The sequence below is a fragment of the Pogoniulus pusillus genome, chromosome 5, assembly GCF_015220805.1.
Source record: "Pogoniulus pusillus isolate bPogPus1 chromosome 5, bPogPus1.pri, whole genome shotgun sequence".
Lineage (NCBI taxonomy): Eukaryota > Metazoa > Chordata > Aves > Piciformes > Lybiidae > Pogoniulus > Pogoniulus pusillus.
In genome coordinates, this window is record NC_087268.1 from 21,249,705 (window position 1) to 21,276,859 (window position 27,155).

General features: G+C 42.5%; 1 protein-coding gene across 1 annotated transcript; it reads left to right on the top strand.

Annotated features, from left to right (window-relative positions):
• Window positions 1–13,059: 13,059 nt before the first annotated feature.
• On the top strand, window positions 13,060–26,427 carry LOC135175677 (cytokine receptor-like factor 2). The gene is made up of 8 exons (XM_064144013.1): window positions 13,060–13,135; window positions 16,940–17,051; window positions 17,752–17,924; window positions 19,106–19,245; window positions 19,959–20,117; window positions 23,602–23,720; window positions 24,780–24,864; window positions 26,158–26,427. Exons 1-8 carry the CDS (start codon window positions 13,060–13,062, stop codon window positions 26,425–26,427), a joined length of 1,134 nt encoding a protein of 377 aa, XP_064000083.1.
• The last annotated feature ends 728 nt before the right edge of the window (window positions 26,428–27,155 follow it).

Sequence of the window (27,155 nt, forward strand, 5' to 3'; positions counted from 1 at the left end):
AGGAGCCAGAAAACTACAGACCTGTGAGCCTGACCTCAGTGCCAGGCAAGGTCATGGAACAGGGCATCTTGGGTGCCATCACAAAGCACCTACAGGATAGCCAAGGGATCAGGCCCAGCCAGCATGGGTTTAGGAAGGGCAGGTCCTGCCTGACCAACCTGATCTCCTTTTATGATCAGGTTACCCGCCTGCTGAATGTGGGGAAGGCTGTGGATGTAGTCTACCTGGACTTCAGCAAAGCCTTTGACACTGTCTGCCACAAGAAGCTCCTAGCCAAGCTGGCAGCTCATGGTTTGGACAGATTCACTCTGTGCTGGATCAAGAACTGGCTGGATGGCAGAGCTCAGAGAGTGGTGGTGAATGGTGCCACATCCAGTTGGCAGCTGTCACTAGTGGTGTTCCCCAAGGATCAGTGCTGGGCCCAGTCCTGTTCAATATCTTTATTGATGATCTGGACGAGGGCATTGAGTCCAGCATCAGTAAGTTTGCAGATGACACCAAGCTAGGAGCAGGTGGTGATCTGTTGGAAGGTAGGAGAGCCCTGCAGAGGGACCTGGACAGGCTGGATGGGTGGGCAGAGGCCAATGGGATGAGATTCAACAAGGCCAAGTGCAGGGTTCTGCACTTCGGCCACAATAACCCCAAGCAGCGCTATAGGCTGGGGACTGAGTGGCTGGAGAGCAGCCAGGAAGAAAGGGACCTGGGGGTACTGATAGATAGTAAGCTGAAGATGAGCCAGCAGTGTGCCCAGGTGGCCAAGAGAGCCAATGGCATCCTGGCCTGCATCAGGAACAGTGTGGCCAGCAGGACAAGGGAGGTTATTCTTCCCCTGTACTCAGCACTGGTCAGGCCACACCTTGAGTACTGTGTCCAGTTCTGGGCCCTTCAATTCAAGAAAGATGTTGAGGTGCTGGAACATGTCCAGAGAAGGGCAACAAAGCTGGTGAGGGGCCTGGAGCATAAATCCTATGAGGAGAGGTTGAGGGAGCTGGGCCTGTTTAGCCTGGAGAAGAGGAGGCTCAGGGGTGATCTGATTACTGTCTACAACTACCTGAAGGGACATTGTAGCCAGGTGGGGGGTGGCCTCTTCTCCCAGGTAACCAGCAATAGAACAAGGGGACACAGTCTCAAGTTGTGCCAGGGTAGGTATAGGCTGGATGTTAGGAAGAAGTTCTTCACAGAGAGAGTGATTTCCCATTGGAATGGGCTGCCCAGGGAGGTGGTGGAGGCACCGTCCCTGGGGGTGTTCAAGAAAAGACTGGATGAGGCACTCAGTGCCATGGTCTAGTTAACTGGATAGGGCTGGGTGATAGGTTGGACTGGATGATCTTGGAGGTCTCTTCCAACCTGGTTGATTCTATGATTCTATGACTCTATGAAGTTCAACATGTGGTTATTTATCAGGTTGCATTAGTGTAAGGAAATCAAAAGTGGTTTTCCTTCTTTGATATGTTTCAGTGTGGTTGCAACTGTTCCAGTACATGCATGTTCCATTCTGTTTTCTTTGCAGATTAATATTCTGCCACTCCTATGTTTCTTTTTTGATCTTTTCCATGACATTCAGACTTCAATGTTCCCCCTCAATAGATTTTTTTCTCAGTAATAAAGTTGTTGGAAGTGGAATGTACTTTCTCATTATTGCTTATGATTTTGTCTGCATAATTTATCACTCAAGAAAATTTCTTTCCTCCTGCCCCATGCAAAAACACTCTCCACACACCATAGTGATATTTTCTCTCTGTCCTGAGAAATGCTAGGTGCCCAGCAGTACCTCTGAGGTTAAGGTCTCATGTGGAGCCCTAGAAGTTCCCATTTGGTTTTACTGAAGATTGTAGACTTGAATATTTTTCTCTCCATTTCCCACTCAACAGCCTTGGTATTCATCCTGCAGCACTACAACATAATACGTACCTAGGTAGACAACTAGGACATCCCCAGATGAAGTTGCTACCATCCATCTTTAAGAGAGAGACTGCCTACTCATTGTATTTTTGATCTTTCCATCTACTCATTATCATAACACAAATGATAATGATAAACGTGTTACTTTAATATAATGTGTGCCTCTAGGATCATGAGTAGAATAATGCTTTAAATTACAATTGCTGTGGAGGATCTTGCACATTAGTTGAGAACAATCCATTGTGTTAAGGGAGGATTCATATAACATATACATACAGGAGGACATGTAACATATACTTACAGGAGAATTCATATAACATATATATCATTAACAAAAGATAAGAAGGATTCTGCTTCCAGAAGTCTAGATGAATAGGGTCCTAAAAACACCAGCAAACTAATCATCTTTTCAGTTACAGGAAAAGGAAAGTTCATCAGAAGGAAATGTATTTTAGATAACTTGTACATATCTTCATATTGTCAATTTAACCCATACTTTAAAAATCTTAGGCTGTGCATTTTTTCTTGTCCAAATATGAGAAGATGTACACAAATGTTTACTGAACACTTACACAAAGCACACACTAAGCATAACATTATACACCACACAGCACAACCATGCTAGAAGTTAGTGCATAAAAATTAAAAGGGGTTAGTGCAATCGCAGGCAAAGAATCCGTTGTTAGGCACTTTGGTGAGAAAAAGTATATTATAGGCCGTGAAAGGAAAACAATGGTGATGTCTGCTTCCCTCACAGTCTTGCTGAAGAAGAAAGTAAACATTAGATAACACTCTCGCCATTTTTTCTTCACTCTCCGGCTGGGCTTTGACTGAGCTGCATCTCCCTAACCTCACCTTCCACTCACCTTTGCTTCTTAACCTCTTGGCCGAACCTCTATTCTTCCTTAAGACTGAGGTAAGGTTGAGAGGGGCATGGGGAAGGTGCAGGGGTGGTTGAGAGCCCCTCCTGGGGACTCTGGGAGGGGAGTTGTGTTTCTGTATTGCTTTTACCTTGTATATTTCTGTATATAGCTGTATATACTGAAAATATCTGCTTGTATATTGTGCTAGCTGTAAATACATAGCTTCGTTTATATTCCCAGAGATGGCTCAGTCTAGCTGGGTACTTCTGAAGTGTGGGGGGGCAGGTAGCACCCAAACCAATCACGACAACCGACTGAGATTGAATGTGAGGAACAAGTTTCAAGCAATAATGATGATTAAACTCTCTCAACTGATTGGAAAAGTGATCCAGTACTGGGCACCCAAATCCCAGAATGGGTCTAAATTGCACCAAGTCATGCAGAGACCTGAAGAAGATCCCTCAGCATCTTAGGAAAGGTGGTGTGAGATAGCTACAAAATGGACCAATTTGATGCAGATGAGGAGGGAATTGATAGGGTAACTCTGAACATGGAGTTCTCATGGCCACTTAGCTCTGGAGCCCATAAAGAAATGACAAAACTCAGGTGCCCCTGAGCTGCTGTCCTGGCACTGAGTGCCCTGGGTGACTTGTCAGAGTCCATCTGCCCCCGGACGGCTGGGGCACTGCTCTGACCTGTCCCGTTGCAGGCATGGAGGCCATGCCCTTTCATCCTTCTGCTTCTCTTTGCAGTTTCCAGTGCCAGCTCTGAGATGGCTGACCCCAGCAGTGCCAGCCAGACAGGGCTGGGCCATTTCCACTTTTCCCTGGTACCTCAGCCCAGCAGGTGCAATTGGTCCTTTCTCTTGTGCTTCTGGAAGTCAGGACCAGCAGCCACAGCTGCAGCAAGCAGGTGGCTCCTGGACCACCTCAGGGCTGGTGGGTGAGGGTCTGGGTGCCTAGGGCTGCGCTGCATGCTGGGCAACAGTGATGATGTCACAATGGCCATGGTGACCTCTGCAACTGGCCCTGGTCTATAAAAGGAAGCGCTGGGCTCAGGACGTTGGTCAGTTGGACCTGGAGAGGTAAGGCGATGGGCAGGGGAGGGACAGGGGCTGGCATGGGAAGGCTGAGGGAGGAGTGGGCCCCACACCTCAGAGCTTGAGGCCTGTGCTGCAGGCCCACCTGTGTCCTGCTGCTTTCTCACCCCTCTGCTGCTTCTCTCTCAGAGTCAGCAGCAGAGCATTTGGAGAACCCCCAGCACTGTAGTGAGAGGGACACTCCAGAGGCTCAGCGGTGACAAATTCCAGGAGTGAGATGGCCACCAACTCAGTGGAGCGAGGTGAGAGCAAAGCTTCCCTCCGACAGTCTGGCAGAGGGCCAACTGGGGACAACCACTTGGGAGTCCTGCCCTGCCCCACAGAGGTGCTTATCCCACTGCAATTTGCTCTGTCTCCTGCAGCCTGCCAGCTGTGCCACCGGGCACATTTGGACCCCGAGATCTATGGGCCCATATTAGAGCAAGAGGGGATCTGTGTCCATGAATTCTGCCTGGTGAGTACCTCAGCAGCTCCCTCCTGCTTTCCCACATCCTGGCCCTGCCAAACTCTCCTCAGCAGCTCTTCTTTTCTCCCTCCCTCCTACAGTACTTTGCAAGTGACATTTATCCCATCATTGCGATGTCGGATTGGGTGATCTATTCCTCTTCTGCTATTCAAAGAGGAATCGAGGAGGCAGCAGAGAAGGTGAGGACCTGGCAAGCACAAGGAGATTTGTGCCAGGAGAGGTCTGCAGGAGTTTAGTGGAGACCCCAAGAAAGAAAGCCCAGCCCTTCCATCCAGCTCTGGGACAGAGGTCTTGCTCCCAGCAGCTCCACAGCAGTGGAGACTCATCTGCCAGCCAGAGCTGTGGGGTGTCCACGGCAGCTGGCACATCCTGCACCCTGCCAAGGGGTGTGAGGCTGGCTGCGGAGGCGCTGATCAGATGCTGACGGAGGCTACTGTGCTTTTTCTAGCAATGCTGTGTCTGCGGCAGCAGTGGAGCTGCCATCGACTGCTGGGAGCGGAGCTGTGAGCGGAGCTTCCACCTGCCCTGTGCCCTGCGCGGGGAATGCATCACTCAATACTTCGACTACTACAGGTAAGGGCAGATGACCCTCCCCAGGGATGCTCCTCACCTTCAGTCCCCTTCCTGACAGCTATAGGCAAACGAGAAATGAATCTGCTGTGGATCTGGCCTGTGGCCAGGCACAGGCACAGCCAGAGCTGGGTGAGCTCTCCAGCTCCCTCACACCTCCCCTGCCATCCTCACCAGCAAGGAAGGGCTCAGCACCACAGACCTCTCCCACCTCTTTGCTCTTCCCCACAGGGCCTTCTGCTCACTCCACCGCCCTCAGCAGGCAGTGGACATCAACCCAGAGCCTGAGACTGAGTGCCTGCTCTGCACGGAGCTGGTGGATGACACCAAGACCTACACAACCATGGTGTGTCCAGTGTGCCAGCATTCCTGGTTTCACAGGCACTGCGTCCAGGTAGGAGCTGTTCCCTCAGCCCAGGGGCATTGCAAGTGTTCAACACCTCCAGGCTGTCCCTCATGCTCCTCCTGTTTCTCTTGCAGGAACAGGCTCTTCATGCTGGCATTTCAGCTTTCAAGTGCATGCTGTGCAGAGACAAAGAGCTGTTCCAGCAGGAAATGCTCTGCATGGGCATTCGCATCCCCAAGAGGTTGGTTGCATTTCATCACAGCCCAGAAGACAGGAGGGTGCCAGTGCCTGCCAGGCCAGAGGCTGTCCCTGCACTCCTGGCCCTCCACTGTCTCATGAGCCTGGGATTCAGCAACATGGGAGAGTGGAAAAAAGGGCAGGTGGAGGCAGGGACGCCCTGCACCTGCCTCACTCTGGGGCAGCAAGGGCTCACTAACTTTCCTTTCTCCATCAGACCACCATCCTGGGAGACTGTTGAGGCATTCCAAGACCTCATGGCAAGGCACAGCCGGTGTGATGTCATAGAGTGCCTGTGCCCAGCAGGCAGGGAGTATGAAGAGGAGGAAGGGTAAGCTCCCAAAGCTCTGCACCCGGTCTTTGTCCAGCCAAGACCTCAAAGCACAAGCTGGAGAGGGCTCCTAGTGCTCTGCTGCTGTCAGTGTCTCCTCACAGCCTGCAACTCCTTTGCTTCCCTAGGCCCTGGCAGATGCTTCTGTGCAGCTCCTGTGCTGCTGAAGGAACCCACAGGAGCTGCTCCAACTTGACAGACAGCACAAACAGATGGGAGTGCCCAGACTGTGCAGACCCCAGCACTGGTAAGAAACACGGCACTCAGGTGACCCTGAGCTGCTGTCCTGGCACTGAGTGCCCAAGGTGGCTTGCCAGAGCCCATCTGCTCTAGGAGGGCTGGGGTACTGCTCTGGCCTGTCCCGTTGCAGGCATGGAGGCCACACCCTTTCATCCTTCTGCTTCTCTTTGCAGCTTCCAGTGCCAGCTCTGAGATGGCTGACTTCAGCAGTGTCAGCCAGGCAGGATCGGGGCCATCCCGGGGCTCCCTAGGACTTGAGAGCAGCAGCCGCTTCGATGCCCCTGGGCCCGTGTGGGTGCGAGTCGGATCCCGCTTGCAGCGCCGAGCTGAGTACGACCCCTACAGCTGGCCCAGGAGACGCCGCCAGAGGAGCCGCACCTCAGCCCCCGCGACAGCGAGCAGCATCCCGAGCGAGGCAGCGCCGGCGGTGCCCCACAGCTTGCTGGCACCCGAGGCCAGCAGCCTCCACGCCGCCAGTCAGATGCCAGCACCGGCTGCCTCCAGCTCCCCAGCAGCAGACAGCGGCAGCTGCTGCCGCTCTGCCGGGCCCGTGCGGGGCCCAGACCGTTCCTGCAGGCGACGAGGGAGATCAAACCCTTACAGTCGGCCCGGACATCGCCGAAGGACCTGAGATGTGGTGGCCCCGACTTCTGCCTTGACTTTTCTAACCTTGTCCTTTCAAGATCAAAAAGTAGCTTGATATTACTAGGTCTTTTCCTCTAGTTTCCACTAGTTACAAATTTCCTTTTCATGTCTGATTTCGTTATAGGATTAGCTTGTTCATTTGTGCAGACCACCTGCCATCTTTCCTGTGTCTTTCCTTCATTGTTTTCCTGTTGTTCATAGATTAGGCTGAGACAGCCCAAGCCATGGTGACACATGGAGGGATCAAACAGTGACATTTTGAAGTGATTGCACAAAAGTATGAATTTTAAGTGTGCCAGAAGCCCTTATGGACTCATCCTTGAGGTTTTGCCCGTGGGCAGAAGATGAGCCCAAAAAGTACAGTAGAGCCTTTACACGTGCACTTTGTCGCTTATTTCAAGAGGGTAACAGGTTGTTCTGTCAGAACAAAGGACTGTACTGACTCATTGATTAAGCTCTTTTGTCGTGGAGTGGAGTCACTATTTTCTGCAAATGGCTCATTATTCCCTTTGTCCAACTCAAAGCACATTGAAATAACTTTCCTTTAATACTAAAAATTACAAGGGATCATCACTGGGAAAAAAAAAAGAGAGAGAACCTCTGCTGTATTGTGGGGGTTTTCGTGGAGTCTGTTACCAACATTAAATGGAAGTTACAGGCTATAGAGTTGTTCAGGTTGTAAGGAAGGAAAAAAGTAAATCAAGTACAATTTGCTTTGCTGAACTATGTAATGATCAAAGACCTGTTTTAGATCACTGATGAAATAGGAAGGGGAACAAAAAGAGGAAGCAAGCTGATGATGGTGGTTGCATCTAGCAAGTAAAGCCACCTCTGAGAGCTGCTGTCATGGATGAAGGAGTTGGTGGAGAGCCAAGAGCTGTTTATGACGTTTTATTTGAAGTGCATAATTAAGTTCAGGAGGGTTATTTTGGTTTATCTCACGTACTTACATTGTCCTCATCCTCTGAGTATCTTCTTAAGAGACTTTTCTACTGGTGGTAAAATCACAAGCTCTGGCTGCTAATTTTCAATTCATCTTCATTTTTCATGTCCTCTGTTTCTGCATGAAGTTGCAGTTTTAGGATGGATATTGTTTCTCAGGCTTGAGATGCCAACACTGAAATGTGTGTAAACCCTGAAGAGGGGGCACACTGTGACAATGCTCTGTCCTTGTCCTTGTGGGAGCAACAACTCAGAGGATGTGAGAAAGTTAATCACTTGCATTTCTGCAGGCAGACCTTGGGGAGAACAGATTCAGTGGCTCACATGTGTCTTTTCAGTTCATGGATGGGGATTATCCACATTTGAAAAAAAAATCTTACTGGGGCTGGCTTCCAGAAAAAAAGTTTGTAAATTTTGGCCACTACCCTAGCTTTGTTGGTGCAACAGGGAAAACCTTCAGGCCATCCCAAATAGGTGTCAGTCATCAGCAGCAAATGTTTATGACCATTTTGTTTTGGTAACTCATCATCAAATGGTCAGAAATCGCCAGCAGAATTCTTTTGCTTAGTTATTCCTGAGGGATGGTCTCTTTTATTCACAGGCTTATTTTTCAGACATATATTTTATTATTCCTGTCATACTTACACATACTGTTGCATTTTGAAGACTATGAGCTATGGCTTCACTACCCCAGTGTGTTTCTTTTTCTCTCCACTATTTTAATTATTAATTATGTTGGGTTAATTTGCTTTGCAATAGTTAACCAACACTCTTCATTTATGATCACCTTTAAATACGACGCCAAGAGTTGACCTGCCTTACCATAATTAGGCTTTAAAATTAGTAACTTTACCTGTTTTACTGGTACCGATGCAAGGTACCATCCACCTCCTTAGCAGTTTCGTGAACTAATTGATTCCCTGCATTCACTACAGTCTGTTCATATTGATATGCTTTTGCGGTGCATCACTGCCACTTCTTTAGGGGTTTTGTATATCCTATAGGAGTTGGGGAAAGTCTCTTTGTGTTTGGTGGGCAATCCTTGGGCCAACAGGAATCCTTTCTCTTTCCACAGAGTCTTCTAAATGTTTAGTGTCTTTCCTGTAGCTATTTTTAAGCTTGCTGCAAGGCAGCGCATACATGGCCCCAGCTTTCACTATTGCTTGGTAATGACAACTGCATATCCAGTCTCTTCTTGGCTTATTCAGAGTTTTATACAGGGGTTTTACCAGCAGCCTATAGTTGAGTATCCACAACCTGCACCCTCTGATCGTCACCAGTAACACCCTCAATTGCCAGTCTTTGGTTTGGGAATCTGGTGGCAAAGCTCTTTCTGGCCATGAATTAAAACTGGTCATGAAGTGGGAAGACAGTGATAAACATCAGAAAGCTGTATCTGCTGAAAGCTGTAAATCTGATGTTGAAATCCAAGGAAGGAACAGACAGAAACAGATATAAAAAATATTTTTAAAAAAAAAACACTGAATTCTTTCTCTCTGTGAGAGATGGACACTGAAACTTTAAAAATCATTTTTGCTGTGCAAAAAGTCTGATTTTAAAATCACCTACCATGTGGTGAGAAAAGCCCTGAGAGATGACAGAAACCAGGGCTCCAAAGACTTATAAGTTTGCCTTGACAGAGAAGATGAGGAGAGTAACAGAGAGTTAGCACTGCAGAGGCATAAGCTGAATGCCATAAGAGTCCTTACATGATTAATTGCCAACTTCTTTAAACGTCTGCAGCTCAAAAAAGCATCTGCTTAAAGTTTTCTTTCAAGTTACAAATATGGAGAGCCGGGAGAAAGCAGAGGATGGGAGGAAGGGGAAGCGATCAAGGACTAGGGATTCCTTCAGTGAAGCGCCCTCTGCTCATCGCCTTCCTCCAGTCACACAAGAAGTAGTCTCGAATCTACCCTTATCATTCCTCTCAATTCGCAGCTCGCCGTCCAGGGACAGCGAATCTCCTGGGACTAGGAGACACACAGCTTAGGGACCTTCCTGGCAGACCCCAGAGTGCTGAGTATAGACTGGCTTGGGATGGGGTCTGGGGACTCTGTGTGGGATGCTTTTGGGTTGCAAGGGAGGTCGAGGGCTGGCCTCGCCTCCTCCTAATTTTTTCCTTACAGCCGCTCCAAAAAGAAGCACCTTTGATTTTTAAAGGGACCAAATTGCATGAGGGGAAGCGGGGGCAGCCACCCTGGAAGGGGGACTGCAAGAAACCCTTATATATTTTTAATTTTTTAAACTGCTTTCTTATGGATAACAACCCCTGCTCGCTAGATATTTTAATGCCTGTGATTCTTCTGAGAAAAGAGAGAGAAGGAAAAAAATGGAAAATTCTCTGGTTACATCATACAGAGAGATTCACCCTAGAGAAGGCTACTAGGGCCTAGGGAATCAATGTGGCAACTTGAAAGGAATGCTGAGATAATGGTTGTGTTTGCATAGGTCATAGGTTTTGATCACGCTTAATGAATCTAGGTATTTTTGTGAGCTTCCAACAATTCCCACTCACAGGCAAAGATGGGGAACAACTCTTTTGTTAGCAATGTTTAAAGTGCTGTGCTTGCTATCTTTTTGCAAAAGCTGCCTTGCAGGGAGATAGGAAGCACTGCCTTTAAAAAAACAAAAAACAAAAAAAAAAAAACCCAAAACAGAAAGGGGGAAATGTTTGAATGGTACAGCTATTGGAACTTGAAATACAATACTTGAGCATAAGCCGTAGACAGGGGAGAGAGCATGAGCTCAGAAGTACGGAGTTAAGATAAAATAGAAGCTTGGAATGACCTTAGAGAATGGTGTAACAAATGTAACTCTGGAGCCTGTGGTTTTCGCCTATCTCTGCTGACTTAGATTGCTTAGACACAATGCATGTAGTGTTGAGAGAATATGATGTATGTCTACACCAATTAGTATGTAATTTCTAATGCAAGTACATGTAACCAATTACAGTTTAATACAATTTGTAGCCTTCTCATGAAAGGTATACAAACACATGTTTGGAATGCAATAAATGGATTGAATTTGCTTGCATAAAGCGTCTCCCTGTCTCTTCTGATGCCTGTGGCATTGTAGCCCATGGCAAATAACTTCTTTTCTATTTGTTCCCAGCCCTCTTTGTTCATGCAGAATTTTGAAGCCCGGATAAGTCACAGCTTCTTTTCCTATTTGGATCCTATTTTTCAACAAATGGTACTCCCTCTATCCCAGAAGATTTTACCCGCTTGTAGCCATTTGCAAGCATTCTTAGGTTTCTGCAGCTAATAAACTTTCACCCACATATTGTAATGCTACTCTTTCTTCCACAATTCCGATTCTTCAGCCAGTTACCACCTATTTTTAATCCCTGTGGCAACATTGTCCAAGTAAGTTGTGTGTCCAATGGCAAGACTTTCCCATTTGAAAGCAGATGTTAACTGACTTTCTTTACCTAGACGTATGCAGGAATTAATGCCTCCCTGGAGGATCTGGATCACATCAGGGGCTAGACAGTTAAAGGACTCGGCGTATGTCAGACAGTCATGCTGGAGTTACCAAGAGCTCCTGAGATTTGAATAGGTCTTTCTAGAACATGCGATAGGTAAGCTAGTGAAAGTAGCCAACTCAAGAAAGATGAATAGCCAGATCAAAACTTTTCACATCACTTGGGTGGAGACTGTGTCAAAGTTGATAACTATCTCATCTGAAAAACCATACTATTGGGTTAAAAAGGACAGTGAACAAGTTATGAAAGGCTCTGAAGGGGAAGAAAATTAAGCCAATACAGAAATCATGGCAGCATTTCTGCTTGTATCCCCCAGTCATGATCAAGCTCCCTACCTTGTACCATATGCAGCAGGAAAAATTCCTACTCTTCGTACTTGAGAAACTCAAAGCAAAACATAATCTGGGGGATGAGATCTCCAGAAGGCAATATGCTGTGTGTGCCCAGGCCACTATCCATGCAGCTTGACTTAGCTGTGTGGCCAGGCATGCCCCTGCATCAGAAGGAGGTTCCTGTACTGTTTCTGATACAAGCACAGAAAAACGTTAGACAATCTGGGAAACAGAGATAGGAATTGAGATCTATCATTTATATGTTCAGCTTTTGATTTTGTAGAGTAGCTTTTTTTGTGAGATACTTAATGAAGGCAGAGACTGTATTTGATTAGAGTCAGTGGACACTTACATGTGCCTAGATAAGCAAACTGTAAACCTTTACCAAGACATCAGGCAATCAGCAAGCCCAGAGAAGAGAGCACTTTGTCACTCAGGTATTTCTTCCTGAGATCTTGCTGGACAAAGCCACCAAGCTAGGGCCACACCAACTTGTTCGTTTATATTAAGACCGTCCTTGTGGATGTAAATGTTCCTGTACTTTTGTTTACTCAGTGGAGCATTGGATTCCTCTTGGATGAGCCTTGCCCTGAAGATGTGCTCCCGGAGAGCATATGACAGGCTGATTGCTAGCAGGCATTCAGCCCACAAGGACTGGTGTTAGTCTAGGGAAGACTCTGGTGTTCCCATGCACATTGTGTGGCTTGAGTCCTCAGCACCAGCTACTTCACCTCACTGCTTCACTGCTCCTGCTTGCTGCTCTAGTGTGTGCAGGACAGTCTAAACTCAGTTTACTGTAGACCTATAGGTCTATTTTAGATGTGATAATTGTGTTTATTACAAGATTTCAACTTCTAAAATGTTTCATCTCAGGAAAAAAAAATGTTCTATTTCCCACTTCTTATGCATAATTTTAGGTATATAGATATATATTAGAGGTGTAGTATCTACATGTATATGTATAATTTTAGGTATATGGACATTTTTGGAAGCTGCAGAAGCATATATCCGGGTGACACAGGAGGAAGCTCATTCTGGGGTTACCTGTTGTGTAATAGTCTCAACAGCTCAGGTCCCATTGTTACAGAGACCCACAACTTCTTCCTCTGATTTGGTGACAGAAATGGCTCAAACCAGCACAGGTGCACCAGGCATGTGGAGTGGCAATATAAACATTGCTAGAAGGAATAGCTTCTGATTTCTTGTGGGAAGGTACATTATTTATACTTCCTGTACCCTCAGTCACCGTGTTCTTGTAGTCGGAATCTTCATTTGTCGTGTGATGTGATCACAGCTACCTGATAGTCATTTGGATCAGGGCTACAGTCACACCTGATTGATACAGCTGTGAAGAGATGAAGCACTGAGAAGAGACATACAGTTAGTTTCTCAGAATATGAATATATATTTTTCTTAATATGTTAAAATGGTGTGCATTCTGAAGTTCTGCCTTTTTGGTGGTGGGGGTGTTTTTTTTTCAATTTTTATAGCTAGAGATATGTCAAATTTTTGTTTCCTGTAGTAATTTCCTCTAGTTCCCTCCAGTCGCTGGTACAAGGTGATCAAATAGTAGAGTCTTCAGTCTGTTGTGTCATTCCAACCATGAAACTCATCTTTCAAGCATGTTCAATGATTGTCACATTGGGCAACCTGGTGGCTTTTCAGTTACAGTCTTCAGGTAAGTTCAAATCCCCAGATATTTAAGAAAATTATATATCAGTTAACAGTATTTCTGTGTGTAATTTACCTTGTGTGCTACAACACTGAGTACTTCTTTATTAGTGAAGAGTATCAACCAAACAGGTATTTATATCCAGCAGAGCTGAAAGAGGATTCTTAACAACAATGCTAGCAATAATAACAACAAACTTCTGTGGAAGTTTTATAACTAAAAAAGAAGGCAAAACTTGGTAAGTCTGTGTCTGATTTTTAATCAGGACTACTTACTGTTTATAGCATAGTTTATGATGAAGCAGACTGCGTCCATAAGATATCACCCTTCTCATTGAACGCAGGCAGCTAAACCAGATTCTGGGTAAGACCTCAGTGCTTCATTCTGAAACAACAAACACAATAAGAAAATATCTAGCAGTATCTTGCACTTGAAAAAGCAAAATTAACAAAGACATTAAAGACTGGTTATTTGGTTTTCTAAACATAAGAATGTCTCTGTTTTGCATGTGTCTGCAGTGCAGTTACTTACAGCTTCCCAAAGAGAAATGGATTATTACAGAAATCAACATAAAGACCAACACAAAGCAACTATCTAGTCTTTACATTCATTCATTTGTCACAAGTATCCTGTCAAGAGAAGGAAATACTTTAAAACTTTGCTCTTGTGATATCAACCTACAAACTGTCTCTCTGTTCTGCTGTACATATGTCAAGTACTGTTTTTGACAACGCAGCACCATCTAGTTCTCCAATGATAATTGCTCCTGTGAGTCACTGGCTGTCCTGTGAGGGGTCGTGACTGGTCCCTGTCCAGAGACAGCAATTGTCTATAATCATGATGTATAGATGATACGATTTTGTGGTGCAAAAGTTGAAAATCCATTGTGGTGTCGTGATGCCAAGAAATAGTCAGTGATTTTCTGAAAAGTGAACAACCAAAACCAACAACTCCTGCCTCAAAACAAACAAAAAAGCCCAACTCACTCAGTTTGATAGGATATGAGAATTCTGATATAAGGATTATGTTTTGTCTAAAAAAAAAATTAATCTTTAAAATCTCTCTCAGTGCTTAGTTTCTTTCCTTGAAAATAGGTTTTCTTTTTAGTGTCTCTCCCATGAATTCAGTTAATCGTTTTTGTATGCAACAAGTTGCACCTTTGTCTACCTCTGTTCCTATTGATGAAATTAAATGTTCTCAGAAATAAGTACTATTAAGGGTACCTAAACACTGTAGGCTCAGATCTGAGTCTTTCTTTCCAGTAGTTTCTCTGCAGTATGCTGCAGTATGTGGAAGTTCAACATGTGGTTATTTATCAGGTTTCATTAGTGTAAGGAAATCAAAAGTGGTTTTCCTTCTTTGATATGTTTCAGTGTGGTTGCAACTGTTCCAGTACATGCATGTTCCATTCTGTTATCTTTGCAGATTAATATTCTGCCTCTCCTATGTTTCTTTTTTGATCTTTTCCATGACATTCAGACTTCAATGTTCCCCCTCAATAGATTTTTTTCTCAGTAATAAAGTTGTTGGAAGTGGAATGTACTTTCTCATTATTGCTTATGATTTTGTCTGCATAATTTATCACTCAAGAAAATTTCTTTCCTCCTGCCCCATGCAGAAACACTCTCCACACACCATAGTGATATTTTCTCTCTGTCCTGAGAAATGCTAGGTGCCCAGCAGTACCTCTGAGGTTAAGGTCTCATGTGGAGCCCTAGAAATTCCCATTTGGTTTTACTGAAGATTGTAGACTTGAATATTTTTCTCTCCATTTCCCACTCAACAGCCTTGGTATTCATCCTGCAGCACTACAACATAATACGTACCTAGGCAGACAACTAGGACATCCCCAGATGAAGTTGCTACCATCCACCTTTAAGAGAGAGACTGCCTACTCATTGTATTTTTGATCTTTCCATCTACTCATTATCATAACACAAATGATAATGATAAACGTGTTACTTTAATACAATGTGTGCCTCTAGGATCATGAGTAGAATAATGCTTTAAATTACAATTGCTGTGGAGGATCTTGCACATTAGTTGAGAACAAGCCATTGTGTTAAGGGAGGATTCATATAACATATACATACAGGAGGACATGTAACATATACTTACAGGAGAATTCATATAACATATATATCATTAACAAAAGATAAGAAGGATTCTGCTTCCAGAAGTCTAGATGAATAGGGTCCTAAAAACACCAGCAAACTAATCATCTTTTCAGTTACAGGAAAAGGAAAGTTCGTCAGAAGGAAATGTATTTTAGATAACTTGTACATATCTTCATATTGTCAATTTAACCCATACTTTAAAAATCTTGGGCTGTGCATTTTTTCTTGTCCAAATATGAGAAGATGTACACAAATGTTTACTGAACACTTACACAAAGCACACACTAAGCATAACATTATACACCACACAGCACAACCATGCTAGAAGTTAGTGCATAAAAATTAAAAGGGGTTAGTGCAATCGCAGGCAAAGAATCCGTTGTTAGGCACTTTGCCATCATGGTTCTCATCATCTCTTAGATTTTCTAAGGAGGACATACAAAGTGCTTGAGGAGATACAAAATGAGGGTTAGATAGTCGCTTGTAACAGAGAAAAAAACGGCAAATGGATAAATGCCATTGCATGGTAGTTTGAAGCTTAGAAATTCTGGTTTTGCTACAGTGTGTTTTAATTTTGACTTCTTTGTTCTTCAGAAAAGCGCGAGGGACTTTCAGTTTAAGAAAAAAATACAGAATGAGACTGCAGGCATTAGTTAGGAGATGGAAACATTTGGCTCAAGTCTTTCAGTCCTTCTCTTAAGTAACAGTTTTTGTCTTGTTTTGTTTTGATCAAAGCTCCATGAATCACATAGCAGAGACCTGCAGCTACACTTAGTGTATATCTTGGATTTCTATCATAACTGCCTCTTGAAACCAACACATTACAACAGAATTACCCCTACACAAAAACATTTTGATATACTCTAATTACAGAAGTCGTGAAATGCCTAGACACTGAGATATAGCCATGAGACAGTCCAAATGGTTATTTGAGCCTTAAGAGTTTTAAGACATGCAGTGGGTGTCTTCCTAGTCTCTGATGATAGAATGAGAGGCCTGAAATTTTGCAAGGTAAGGTTTTGATTGGTTATTACAAAAATATTCTTCCCTGAAAGAATGGTCAAGCATTGAAATAGGATGCTCAGGCAGGTGGTGGAGTCACCATCTCTGAAGGTGTTCAAGAAACACAGACACAGTACTTCAGGACATTAAATGGTCTTGCTCATCTGTTAGACGGAATTGACCAGAATCACACTGATCAAGTACATAGTACACCTGTTTTTGTTAATCTGTTCTAGGTTCCTATGGGTTTTGTCCTGGTCATGACTGGCATTGTTAGTCCCTTGTTTCTATCACTAAAGGAATGACAGTCTACACACAGGCTCCATGTGACGTTAGTTCTCAAATAGTTTTTCTTAGCAGGAATACCTTAACAGGTATTACAGGGAAAAGCAGGCCTGCAAGGCCTTATGCATAGCACACATTCGAACCAATCTATACCTTCAACTCAGGGACCACTGGGTGGTCTCTGCTATAGCTGTATGTGCTTTCATTTTACTATTTTGAAATTTTAATTTTGACCTCTCTATTTTACTCAGTTTCATTGAATTTTAGATAACCTCATGTTTTCTGATTTTATGTTCATCCAAGTCTATTGCATATTTATCTTTGAAACACTGATTGCCTACCAAAGTCTACAGATGATTCTTGTACTCACTGCTCGCATCATATTCTCTGCCAATATCTTGGACAGGTTGGAAAGATGCCATCAACACCACAATAATAAATTTCAATAATGAGAAGATGCATATCACGTGGCTGGCAAGTGATATATTTCCTGGCAAGAATGTGTCATTTTCTTATACATGAGTATTGATACCACCTGTTCTTCTCTCCTGTAGGAGGATTTACTTTGGGAGCCTGAAATACCTCAGTTCATTTCAGTCTTCTGCAAATCATGTCTGAAAATGCTTCTAATGTTTGTTCGTCATCTAGAATGAAACCCATTTATATCCACAGACTGCTACAGAAGTGTGCAAATGCTTGATGAAGTCAGTCATAAGAGCCATTATAACTTCTGTCTTTGTGCTAAATGATAATCCCAATTATTAAAACTAGGTTTATCCCACATATGTGTATACATTTTCCTTATTAACTGATGTCATTTATAACTAACAGATATGTAACATTTTGGTTAAGGTTAGTCATAGCTCTCGAGGTTCCCTTCCTGGATGATGTGTGGCAAAGAACTTTTACCAGCAAAATCTTGAAGAAAAGTTCATGAAAACATGTGTTTGAGCAAGTCTTTCTCTTATTAGAAAACAACAATATGAAGGAAATTTGATCATTTCAGACTACATCAAATCTAGGGCTGGAAAGTTGAGGTTTGGGTGGTGAATTCTTTCACATCACTATGAAATTTGCCATTTCAAGAAATTCCACAACCAAATGTTCCTTGGTAGAAGCAATGAAAAAAAAATAAAAGAAGAAAAATGAAAGGAATAAAAGGAATTAACTTATGTTGACAAATGAATGTTCCATTCACCAAAATCATTTCATTTATAGATTTGATGAAGACAAGCACAAAATTTGGAAACCATGTCCCACCTATTTATTGGATCAAGATTATAATTCTGGATGTGTTTTTAAGACAGAAGGACCCACCCTTGCCATCTCTATCAGGAATGGGAATGGAAGTGAAGAGCTTTTTTCTAAAAGACTGAAATCTGATTTTTATAGTAAGTATGCAAAATCATAACTACGTTGGTAGTGCCTGTGTCTTCACTGATTCTCTAGTTGTCCTTAGTTTGAGAAGAAATCAGTGGTATGAGCATATAAAATCTATTATTGTGGATACCAAAACCAAACTATGGCTTTCATCTTGATTTTCATCCTTCATTGTCACCATTTGTTAGACATGCCTGCGTGCAGTGGCAGCTGAATGAGATTATATGGGATCAGAGTTGTCCCAAAACATAGTTTCAAAATTAGAATGGAAATATCAAATACATGAGTGTGCTTAATGCAAAGCAGATCTGCTCAGTATCTGATAAAATAATGCATAGAATAATCAGGGGAAAAAATAAAGATATTTCAAATACATGATTATCTTTTACTAAGAATGTTTTAGCAAAAGCAATTAAACAAAAACCTGTGAAACCATCCAAATTTGAGAATAGTTTTAGATCTCATAGTTTTACCACTATCTGGTAAACTATGGAAAACTGCATCCTGATTCTTGAATTCTGGCTATTTATCACCCACTGACAATAAAATCGATTTCCAAACAGTTATGTAATGAAACACAAATATCAAGTATCAGACTTTAGTCCTTAAAGCAGGAAGGCAAGGTTTTCATAATACATAAAGGTAATAAGAAGAATTGAGAAAGAAAAGTAACACTTTTTACTTTCCACTACTGGAGATTAACTAGCTACTTAGATCAAACCATTGCCTGCTCTTTGGACCACCTGAAAACAATGATGAGTAGAGTCAGTTGTGCTCAAGTAGGTGCCCATTACTTTTTTTCTCCACCACCGTATCTCACATAGCCTCCAACAGCTCCTTAAGTGTGTCTTGTAGGTTTTGTGGTATTGAATATGTCAGTCCCTTTCCAATGAAGGTAGTCTCTTCTTCTTAATTGGAATGTGAAAGTAGAATCCTTCCTTAAGTAGGAGAAGAATCAGTTCCTGACATGAGATAGATTATACTTTTGAATGTGGCACCTGAAGTAATGAGCAGTGTCATGATGTCAAGCTCCATTTTGTCATTTAATAGGGAGGAGAGCTACAAAAATATGTCCTTTAAGAACCATCTTCTTAATTTACTAGTCAGAAAACATTGAGACAAAGAAGTAAGAATAATTTTAACTTCAAAGTACTTAAGAAATTATAGAATGATTTGATTATCTTCTCCTTAGTAAAGCCCAATCAACCAGAAAATGTGACCTTCTTCTGGAAAGAGGACGCTGTTACTGTAAGCTGTAACAAACCAGAAAGAGGTGTGAAGTGTTTGAAACTTGAGCTGCAACACAAAAGCAAGTTTGACAAAGATTGGCAAGTGAGTTGGGCATGATAGTTTTAATGAATGTGGGAATGAGCTGGAAGTAACATCTCCATAGAATGCAATATAAGAGTCGTTTTCATTTTTTTTTCTCCTATCCTTTATTTTCAAATATAGCTGGTAGCAGAAAACTTGTATTTTTTAAGAGCTTGGATCCCTGCCATACCAGAAATAATTTGCTTTCTTTGTAATGTAGTTGCCACCCAAAGAGCTGAGGAAGTCTAAGGGAAAGATTATATATTTAAAATAGAAGAGTTTTGGAATTAAAAAAGCAGAAAGAAAAGTAGAGAAAAGAAGGAAAAAAGAAGTGAAATGAACAAGGTGACATGGGATTTGTACTTATTCTAAAGTTGGTTGATAAGTATTCCTAAATATTATCTCATTGACTAAAACCTTTCTAGTCTCAAATATACCTTGCAATTATTTTGTAATTCAAAGTTTCTGCATGTTGTAACCATGCAGCTGTAGCACAATGCACTATGTAATGATTGTTATGACCTCCAGCTCAGCATCAGGCAATGAGGAATGGATATGAATAATGAAAAGTCAGTCAAGGAACAGAATTCATCAAAGCTCAGGGAAGTTAAAATGCAGTTCTGAGGCTTTTGGGTTGGCCTATCTCTTGTCCTAGTTGTAACCATGACCGAGTGTAGCATTTTGAAAGACTGTCTTGAAAACCATAACTAACCATGATATTCCTCCCATCTCAGTCCAGAACTTCTAAGTGCTGTAGTGTTGGAGACCAAGGCTTTGATCCAAGGAAATGCTATTTTTTCCATGTCAGACTGAAGAGGCTAGTACCCTATTGCAATGTAGTTGAATACAGCAGTGACTGGGAAGCAGAAACATTTTGGATGAATGGCACATTATCTGAGCCAGCAGTGTGCCCAGGTGGCCAAGAGAGCCAGTGGCATCCTGGCTTGTATCAGGAGTGGTGTGGTCAGCAGGAGCAGGGAGGTCATTCTGCCCCTGTACTCTGCACTGGTCAGACCACACCTCGAGTACTGCGTTCAGTTCTGGGCCCCCCAGTTTAGGAAGGACACTGAGATGCTTGAGCGTGTCCAGAGAAGGGCGACGAGGCTGGTGAGAGGCCTTGAGCACAGCCCTATGAGGAGAGGCTTAGGGAGCTGGGGTTGTTTAGCCTGGAGAAGAGGAGGCTCAGGGGTGACCTTATTGCTGTCTACAACTACCTGAGGGGTGGTTGTGGCCAGGAGGAGGTTGCTCTCTTCTCTCAGGTGGCCAGCTCCAGAACAAGAGGACACAGCCTCAGGCTGCGCCAGGGGAAATTTCGGCTCGAGGTGAGGAGAAAGTTCTTCACTGAGAGAGTCATTAGGCACTGGAATGGGCTGCCTGGGGAGGTGGTGGAGTCGTCGTCCCTGGGGCAGTTCAAGGCAAGGTTGGATGTGGCACTTGGTGCCATGGTCTAGCCTTGGGCACTGTGGTAAAGGGTTGGACTTGATGATCTGTGAGGTCTCTTCCAACCTTGGTGATACTGTGATACTGTGATTATTAGGTAACAGCAGTGGTGCTTCCATATGGTCTCTGTGTATGAATGGGGAAGGGGTGACTGCAAAAGAGACTGGCAACATGTAGCAAATTAATGTTACACTGTTTTGTTGCATATTCTGTTATCAGAGAAAGTTCAGGTGGATGTCTAATTGCTCATGTTTACCTCTTGTCCACTTTATTCCTGAAGGCACATAACATAATCAATTTATGCCATGATCAGCACAGTTAACAATAGTACAATAGTGCGTAGGATAGGTCAATTACAGCAATGTCATGTATGGGGACGTGGCTATGGGCCAAGGTCTGTCCACATATGATGCATGAACATCAGGTCTCAACCCTGATAAAATCCTTGATGCAGTTTGGTCTGAAATTACATCCAATTGATAGAGAAGACCGCTGGCCATAGCAGTCTGATGCTTGTATTGCTGGATTCATCAAAACAGGGATGACAAGGAAAGAGATAGTATCAGAACTGCTTTTGCACCAGACAGAGAAACTTAACTGAGTGCAACTGACTTCAGTCATAGAAATCATATTTCTTACTACAGATCTGCTGTAGTAAGAAAAAGACTATCCCATCATATTTATATAATATTAGCTAAGCATAAAATGCCACCCACTAGGCTTTATCAAAACTATAAAATCCAGCATGTCCAGTGTACCCAGATCTTAAGTCTCTAGAATGCACTGGGCTTCTAGCTCACATAAAGAAAATTAGTTTTATCTGTATGCACAAAACTTGGGATGAAATCCTGAAGAACAGGTGTTTGTAGCCTTTGCACTAGAACTAGGCACAATACTGACATCCAGAGATGTCTTCTCCGTCATGCAAATTATAAGCCTGCAAGTATGTCCTCAGGTGTGGTTGATAAATGCCCTTAAGAAAACAATGTCTCTCTATGCACCTCCAAGGGATGAGCACACAGCCCTTTCTGGAGCTTTTTCAAGAAAAGAAAGCACAGAAGAGACAGAGTAATGAGTCAGTCACTTTGGTTTCCCCTGGATCAGAAGTGGCATTGCTGCAGCTCTTTCACTGGGGCAAGCACTTCAAAACTTTAATGAGTTGTTATTGACTTCAAATCTAACATCAGAGAGATCCATGAACAAAGCTGTAATCAATAAATTTCATAGACTCTGATAACTTTCCTTGAGGATCACTACTTCTCTTGTGATTTTCTCACAACCTAAACAAAGCAAGCAGGTGGAACAGGCTGGACAGTTGCTTCTGTAAGAATGATTATCTAGAGTTTGTACTATTTCTGTGGAGAGCAGGACAATAGTAGGAGGTAGTTTTGAAGCATCATTTCAAAAGCTGCATAAAAAATACTGAGAAGACTGAAAAGTGCACAAATGCATTAGTTTTACCATAGAATCATCTGGGCTGGAAAAGACCTCCAAGATCATTAAAGTCCAGCCATTTCACCCACTCTGCCAAGTCTGTTACTGAGCCATGTCCCCAAGAACCTGATCCACAGAGCTTTTGAACACATCCTGGGATGGTGATTCAATCATCAACTTGGGCAGCCTGTTCCAGTGCCTCACAACCCTGTTCCTGAAAAGACTGTTCCAAATGTCCAGTCTAAACCTCCCCATTAGTTGCTTAAGAGAGCAGTGCCTACCTCTCTACAACCTCCTTTCAGATAGTTGTAGAGAGCAATAAGGTCTCCCCTCAGTCTCCTTTTTTGTAGACTAAACGGCCCCAGTTCGCTCAGACACTCCTCACAGGACTTGTTCTCCAGGCCTCTCACCAGCTGAGCAGCCTTCTCTGAGCCCTCTCCAGCACCTCGATGTATTTCCTGCACTGTGGTGCCCAAGTCTGAACACAGTACTTGAGGTGCAGCCTCACCAATGCTGAGTACAAAGGGGCAATCACCTTCCCAACCCTGCAGATCAACACTCCCACCTAATTTCATGCCATCTGAAAACTTACTGAGGGTGTACTCAATCTGCCCATCCAAGTCACTGATAAAGAAATTGAACTGGACTGATCCCAATACTGAGCCTTGGGGAACACCACTTGCGACTGACCTCCAGGTGGATTTAACTCCACTGAACACCACTCTGTGGGCCCAGCCAGCCAGCAGATGCTTTACCCAGCAGAGCACGTACCCATGTAAGCCATGAGCAGCCAGTTTTTTTGTGAGAATGTTGTGAGAAACTGTGTCAAAGCCCTGACAGAAGTCCAGGAAACAGCTTTCACATCCTTTGCCACATCCAATAGTCAGGTCATCTTGTCATAGAAGGAGATCAGGTTTATCAGGCAGGACCTGCTCTTCATAAACCCGTACTGACTGAACCTGATCCCCTGTTCATCCTGCATAGGGTCATAATAGCACCAAATACCTGTGTGTTACCTGGCATCCTGTCACCACTTACTGTCTGTGTAATGACACTTGTGGTTTGCTTGTTTTTTGTTTGCAGCATAGGGGAGATGTTGGTTGGTTGTTTTATCCTGGGGAGTAAGACATGTAGGCTACATGTAAAGCTGCACTTGCAGCTTTGGTAATTGCAAGCAGGTATATTCAATATAAACCTTAGCATAAAGGTGCTCTTTCACTGTCAATACAACATGATAAAGATGAGAAGAAATACTCAATTCATTTATGATGTGTCTATTCTTTGCCTGTAAGGGTGCTCCTTTGTCCTCCATTTATATAAAAGCACATTTTCTTTCATTGCAAAGTTTGGACAAGGATGGCTTTTCTTTTCAGTTTCAGTTGAACAACTGAACTTGTTTGTTGTTAAAAACTTTATTTTTTTAAGTCAATGTTCTAGCACTATTACAATTATCTACTGTTAAAGCAAATTTTTTTAAACATTATTCCTTTTTTTTAATTATTCCTAGATTCATGCAATGATGATACAAAATCTCAGTCAAACACAGTAGTTGTTTTAAGTTGTTTGCTGACAGGACTTCTAATGATGCTTATCCTCTTGGTTCTTCTGTGTAAATGGCAGAGGTAAATACGATTTTACTGGTTACTACTAAATAATCATCTCATGAAAACAGGGCTACCATTCAGAATCATGTCTCCTAGGACTCAAAATTGTCTTCAGATAAATGAACTCATCACAAAGGCATGGAAGTCAATAGCTTAATTAGTACCTGAGAATAACGCATGATGTCTTCCAAATATCAAGGGCTTACATTTTCAAAACCAACACAACATTGGTAAAAGATAGTGTTTCAGGAAAAGAATTATCTCTTCCACTTTATTTCTTCTCTTTTTAGATATCTAGTTAAATCCTGAGAAGCCAATTAATTTGGGTTTCTTCTGAAATGTCATTATTTTTCACAACTTTCATCTTACTCAATGTCTTCAGTAGGCTGAGGTAACCTTGAATGCATTCAGCTTTGGTAAGACTACATCAATATTTGGGTTTGCTTGTGAATGACTATGTTTGTACTTAGAATCTACAATTACACAAAACCCAGGCAAACAAACAAACAAACCCCTAAAAGAAGGCAACTAGGAACAAACAAAGCCCACCCAAGCCCCAGAATTTTAGCTTTTTTAGTGGGGAGAAAAAAAAAGCCTGAAATGTGGTATTTTCACAGCTGAAATTATATAGGACTCTCATAACCTGGTTTAGATCATAAGCTGATTTTTTTTTCTCCTAAGCTTACGCATTTTAAACTTTCTCTGTGTTTACTGAGTCAGCCAATACAGTTAGCTGCTGCACCATCTTCCTTGTTCAAGGGAATTTGGCCAGGGGGTGCAAAACTCTAACTACTACATGGAGCAGAATTGGCACCTGCTGACTATCTAAAGGTTTGGGTAGAGTCTACAGTTTACTAAGATAGGGTTGATTGAAAATCCAGCAGAATAACTGCTTCTATCCTGATGATGTTATTGTATTGTTATAACTGACTTTTTACTCTACCCCACATTTAAAAGAAACCAAGCCTAGAGTACTTCCCTATAAAATATATCTATGGATACAGAACCACAGTGAAGTAGGGTTTTGTATGAAAGACTACATTATAATAAATTTGCAATTTTTTTCTTTCTTCACAGTCTTCAGAAATCTGTCATGCCTGCTATACCTGATCCAAAATACGCATTTACTGATCTCTTCAATGATCATAATGGAAATTTTCAGGTAAACATTCCTTTCCTAGTGTTGAGAATAATTTGGAAGTTGATACTGATACTTTCTCTGCACCAACATTACCACAGGCACTTTTTAGCCCAAAAAGTAAATCTCTTTCCCTCGTACAACATCACCAAGAGGATACATAGAGCAATTGCCTGAACTCATACAATGAGTGTAATGCTGCTTTGGCACTGTGAAAAGAACCCCCCTATAGAAATAGAGAGAAATTGCAGGGGAGTAATGTAAAGGTGACCAGAGACACCATATCCAGGCAGATGGCACTACAGTGTTTGCATTCATTCCTGCACACAATAGTTCACAGAGCCTGATCTTGACCTTTGTGAAGTGCTGTGAGCCTTAGTGTCAAGCCAGTGATAGCACTCTTACCTTTAGAGGCATCAGCCACAACAGGAACACTTGTCTTTTAGCAGAAGAGATTATTTATTGCTGCTAAACCTTTAGACAGGAAATGATTGTCAGATGAATAGAACACACTTTTCACTTTAGTTTACTTAGTGTTTCTTGAGTCCAGGACATATGTGATGTATTTATCTGCATTAATTAGCCTTTCTTTATCTTAATTGCTACTAAGACTCTCTGAGTGGAAACAGGTCAAACCTTTTCAAACCCAATGACAATATCAAATAGCAATAATAACATTTCAGTGACAAACTGAAAACTTTCTATATAAAGTAGCTTTAAACTGAAAATGAGAAATTAAAATTTGCCTGACCAGCTCAGACAGCTTGGAAGTAAGATAAAGCTATATTTTACAGCAAAGCTAAACTTACAAGCATATATACACAATAATTTTACATGTATTTACAATTATATACAATTCAGAAATAATACAGAAATACAGTCTTCCCCCCCCCAGACAAAGAAAAAGCCCAGAAGTGGTCAGTCTCTCTCTCTCCCCAGATAGAAAACAACCAGCAAGGCTCATGTGTTATCTGGTCAGTCAAGGTTAGTGGAAGAAATTAGAGCAGAGTAAAGGAGCAGCAGCAGAGCCAATTCCCAAGAGCTAAGAACAAGATTGTTTATACATAGTTTTTTTATACCTCTTATTAAACCAGTGAATGATATAGACTTTATCACTGTTGTTATTTTACAAGCAGTGATCTAATTTAGTTAAATTCTGCACTGAACTTTCAGGTACCAATTTATCTTATTAGAATATTTCAATAAGCCTTAAACCACCACAGATGCCATTAATAAATGAAAATCAGTTTGTATAGCCAAGTTATTTTTGATTGATATCTCAGTCCCTACTAACATCAACAATTTTATGTCCTATAGGAATGGATAGACAAAACTGATCATGTAGTGGTGCAAATCAAGCTAGAATATGAAGAGCTAGAGTGCACCGTTGAAGCAGAAAACCAGCAAGAGGATGAGAATAGCAACAAACAGGGGCTTCATGAAAATATCTTTGTTTCTTCAGGAGCAGCTGAAAACAGTGACCTCAAGGCAGCTCAGATTGCTTGCCTGCCGCCAACATCCAACACTATAGCTTCTTTTGCTGGCTTCCAGATTTTAAAGAATGATGACATGTATGTGATGTTATAAAATCTGTATGGGGCATAGGAAATTAGGTAAAATATTCTGATGAGTTCAAGAGAGTGGCTGAATAGAAAAGCTCGCCATGAGTTGATTCACATCAAGAAAAACACTAGGCTGCGTTACCTAGTACTTTCCCAATAGCTGTAATCCTTTGGGTGGCTTCAGTGTTTGAAACATGCTCCTGATAATTTCTGGAATTAGGATTTGTTTTTCTAATAGGGTTTTTTTCCTAAGTCTAAAGTGAGCTGCATTTTCCTGCTAGGGACAGGAGACAAGAGCTCCTTCATAATACATGCTTGCAGAGCTAAAATTCAGTCCTTGTGCTTATATAATACATAGAGCAGTGCAAACTGCACTGTTATTCTTCCCAAAGGAAGGGAGAAAATAAAGGGATTTTTCTGCTAATAATCTTTGCCTCAGAAAGAACAGACCAAATACTGCTCTTTTTCACAGTGATCGGATATGCCTTTGCAAACCTTCCTTTAACTAGAAGCACTTGCTTTTGTAAGCAGCTTCTGTGACTCTGAAACTCTGTGATGCATCACATGCATCAGAAGTATTATAAAGAGAAAGAATAAGCTCCACCTCTGAGAGTAGAAGAATGAATATGTACAATATCAAATCATACATTATTCTGCAAGTATTGCCATTTGAACAGCTTCTTCCACAGCAGCAGAACTTCATGGGCCACCTCTGATTTCAGGTCCTCTGTATCTTATGTTCTTTATATGACC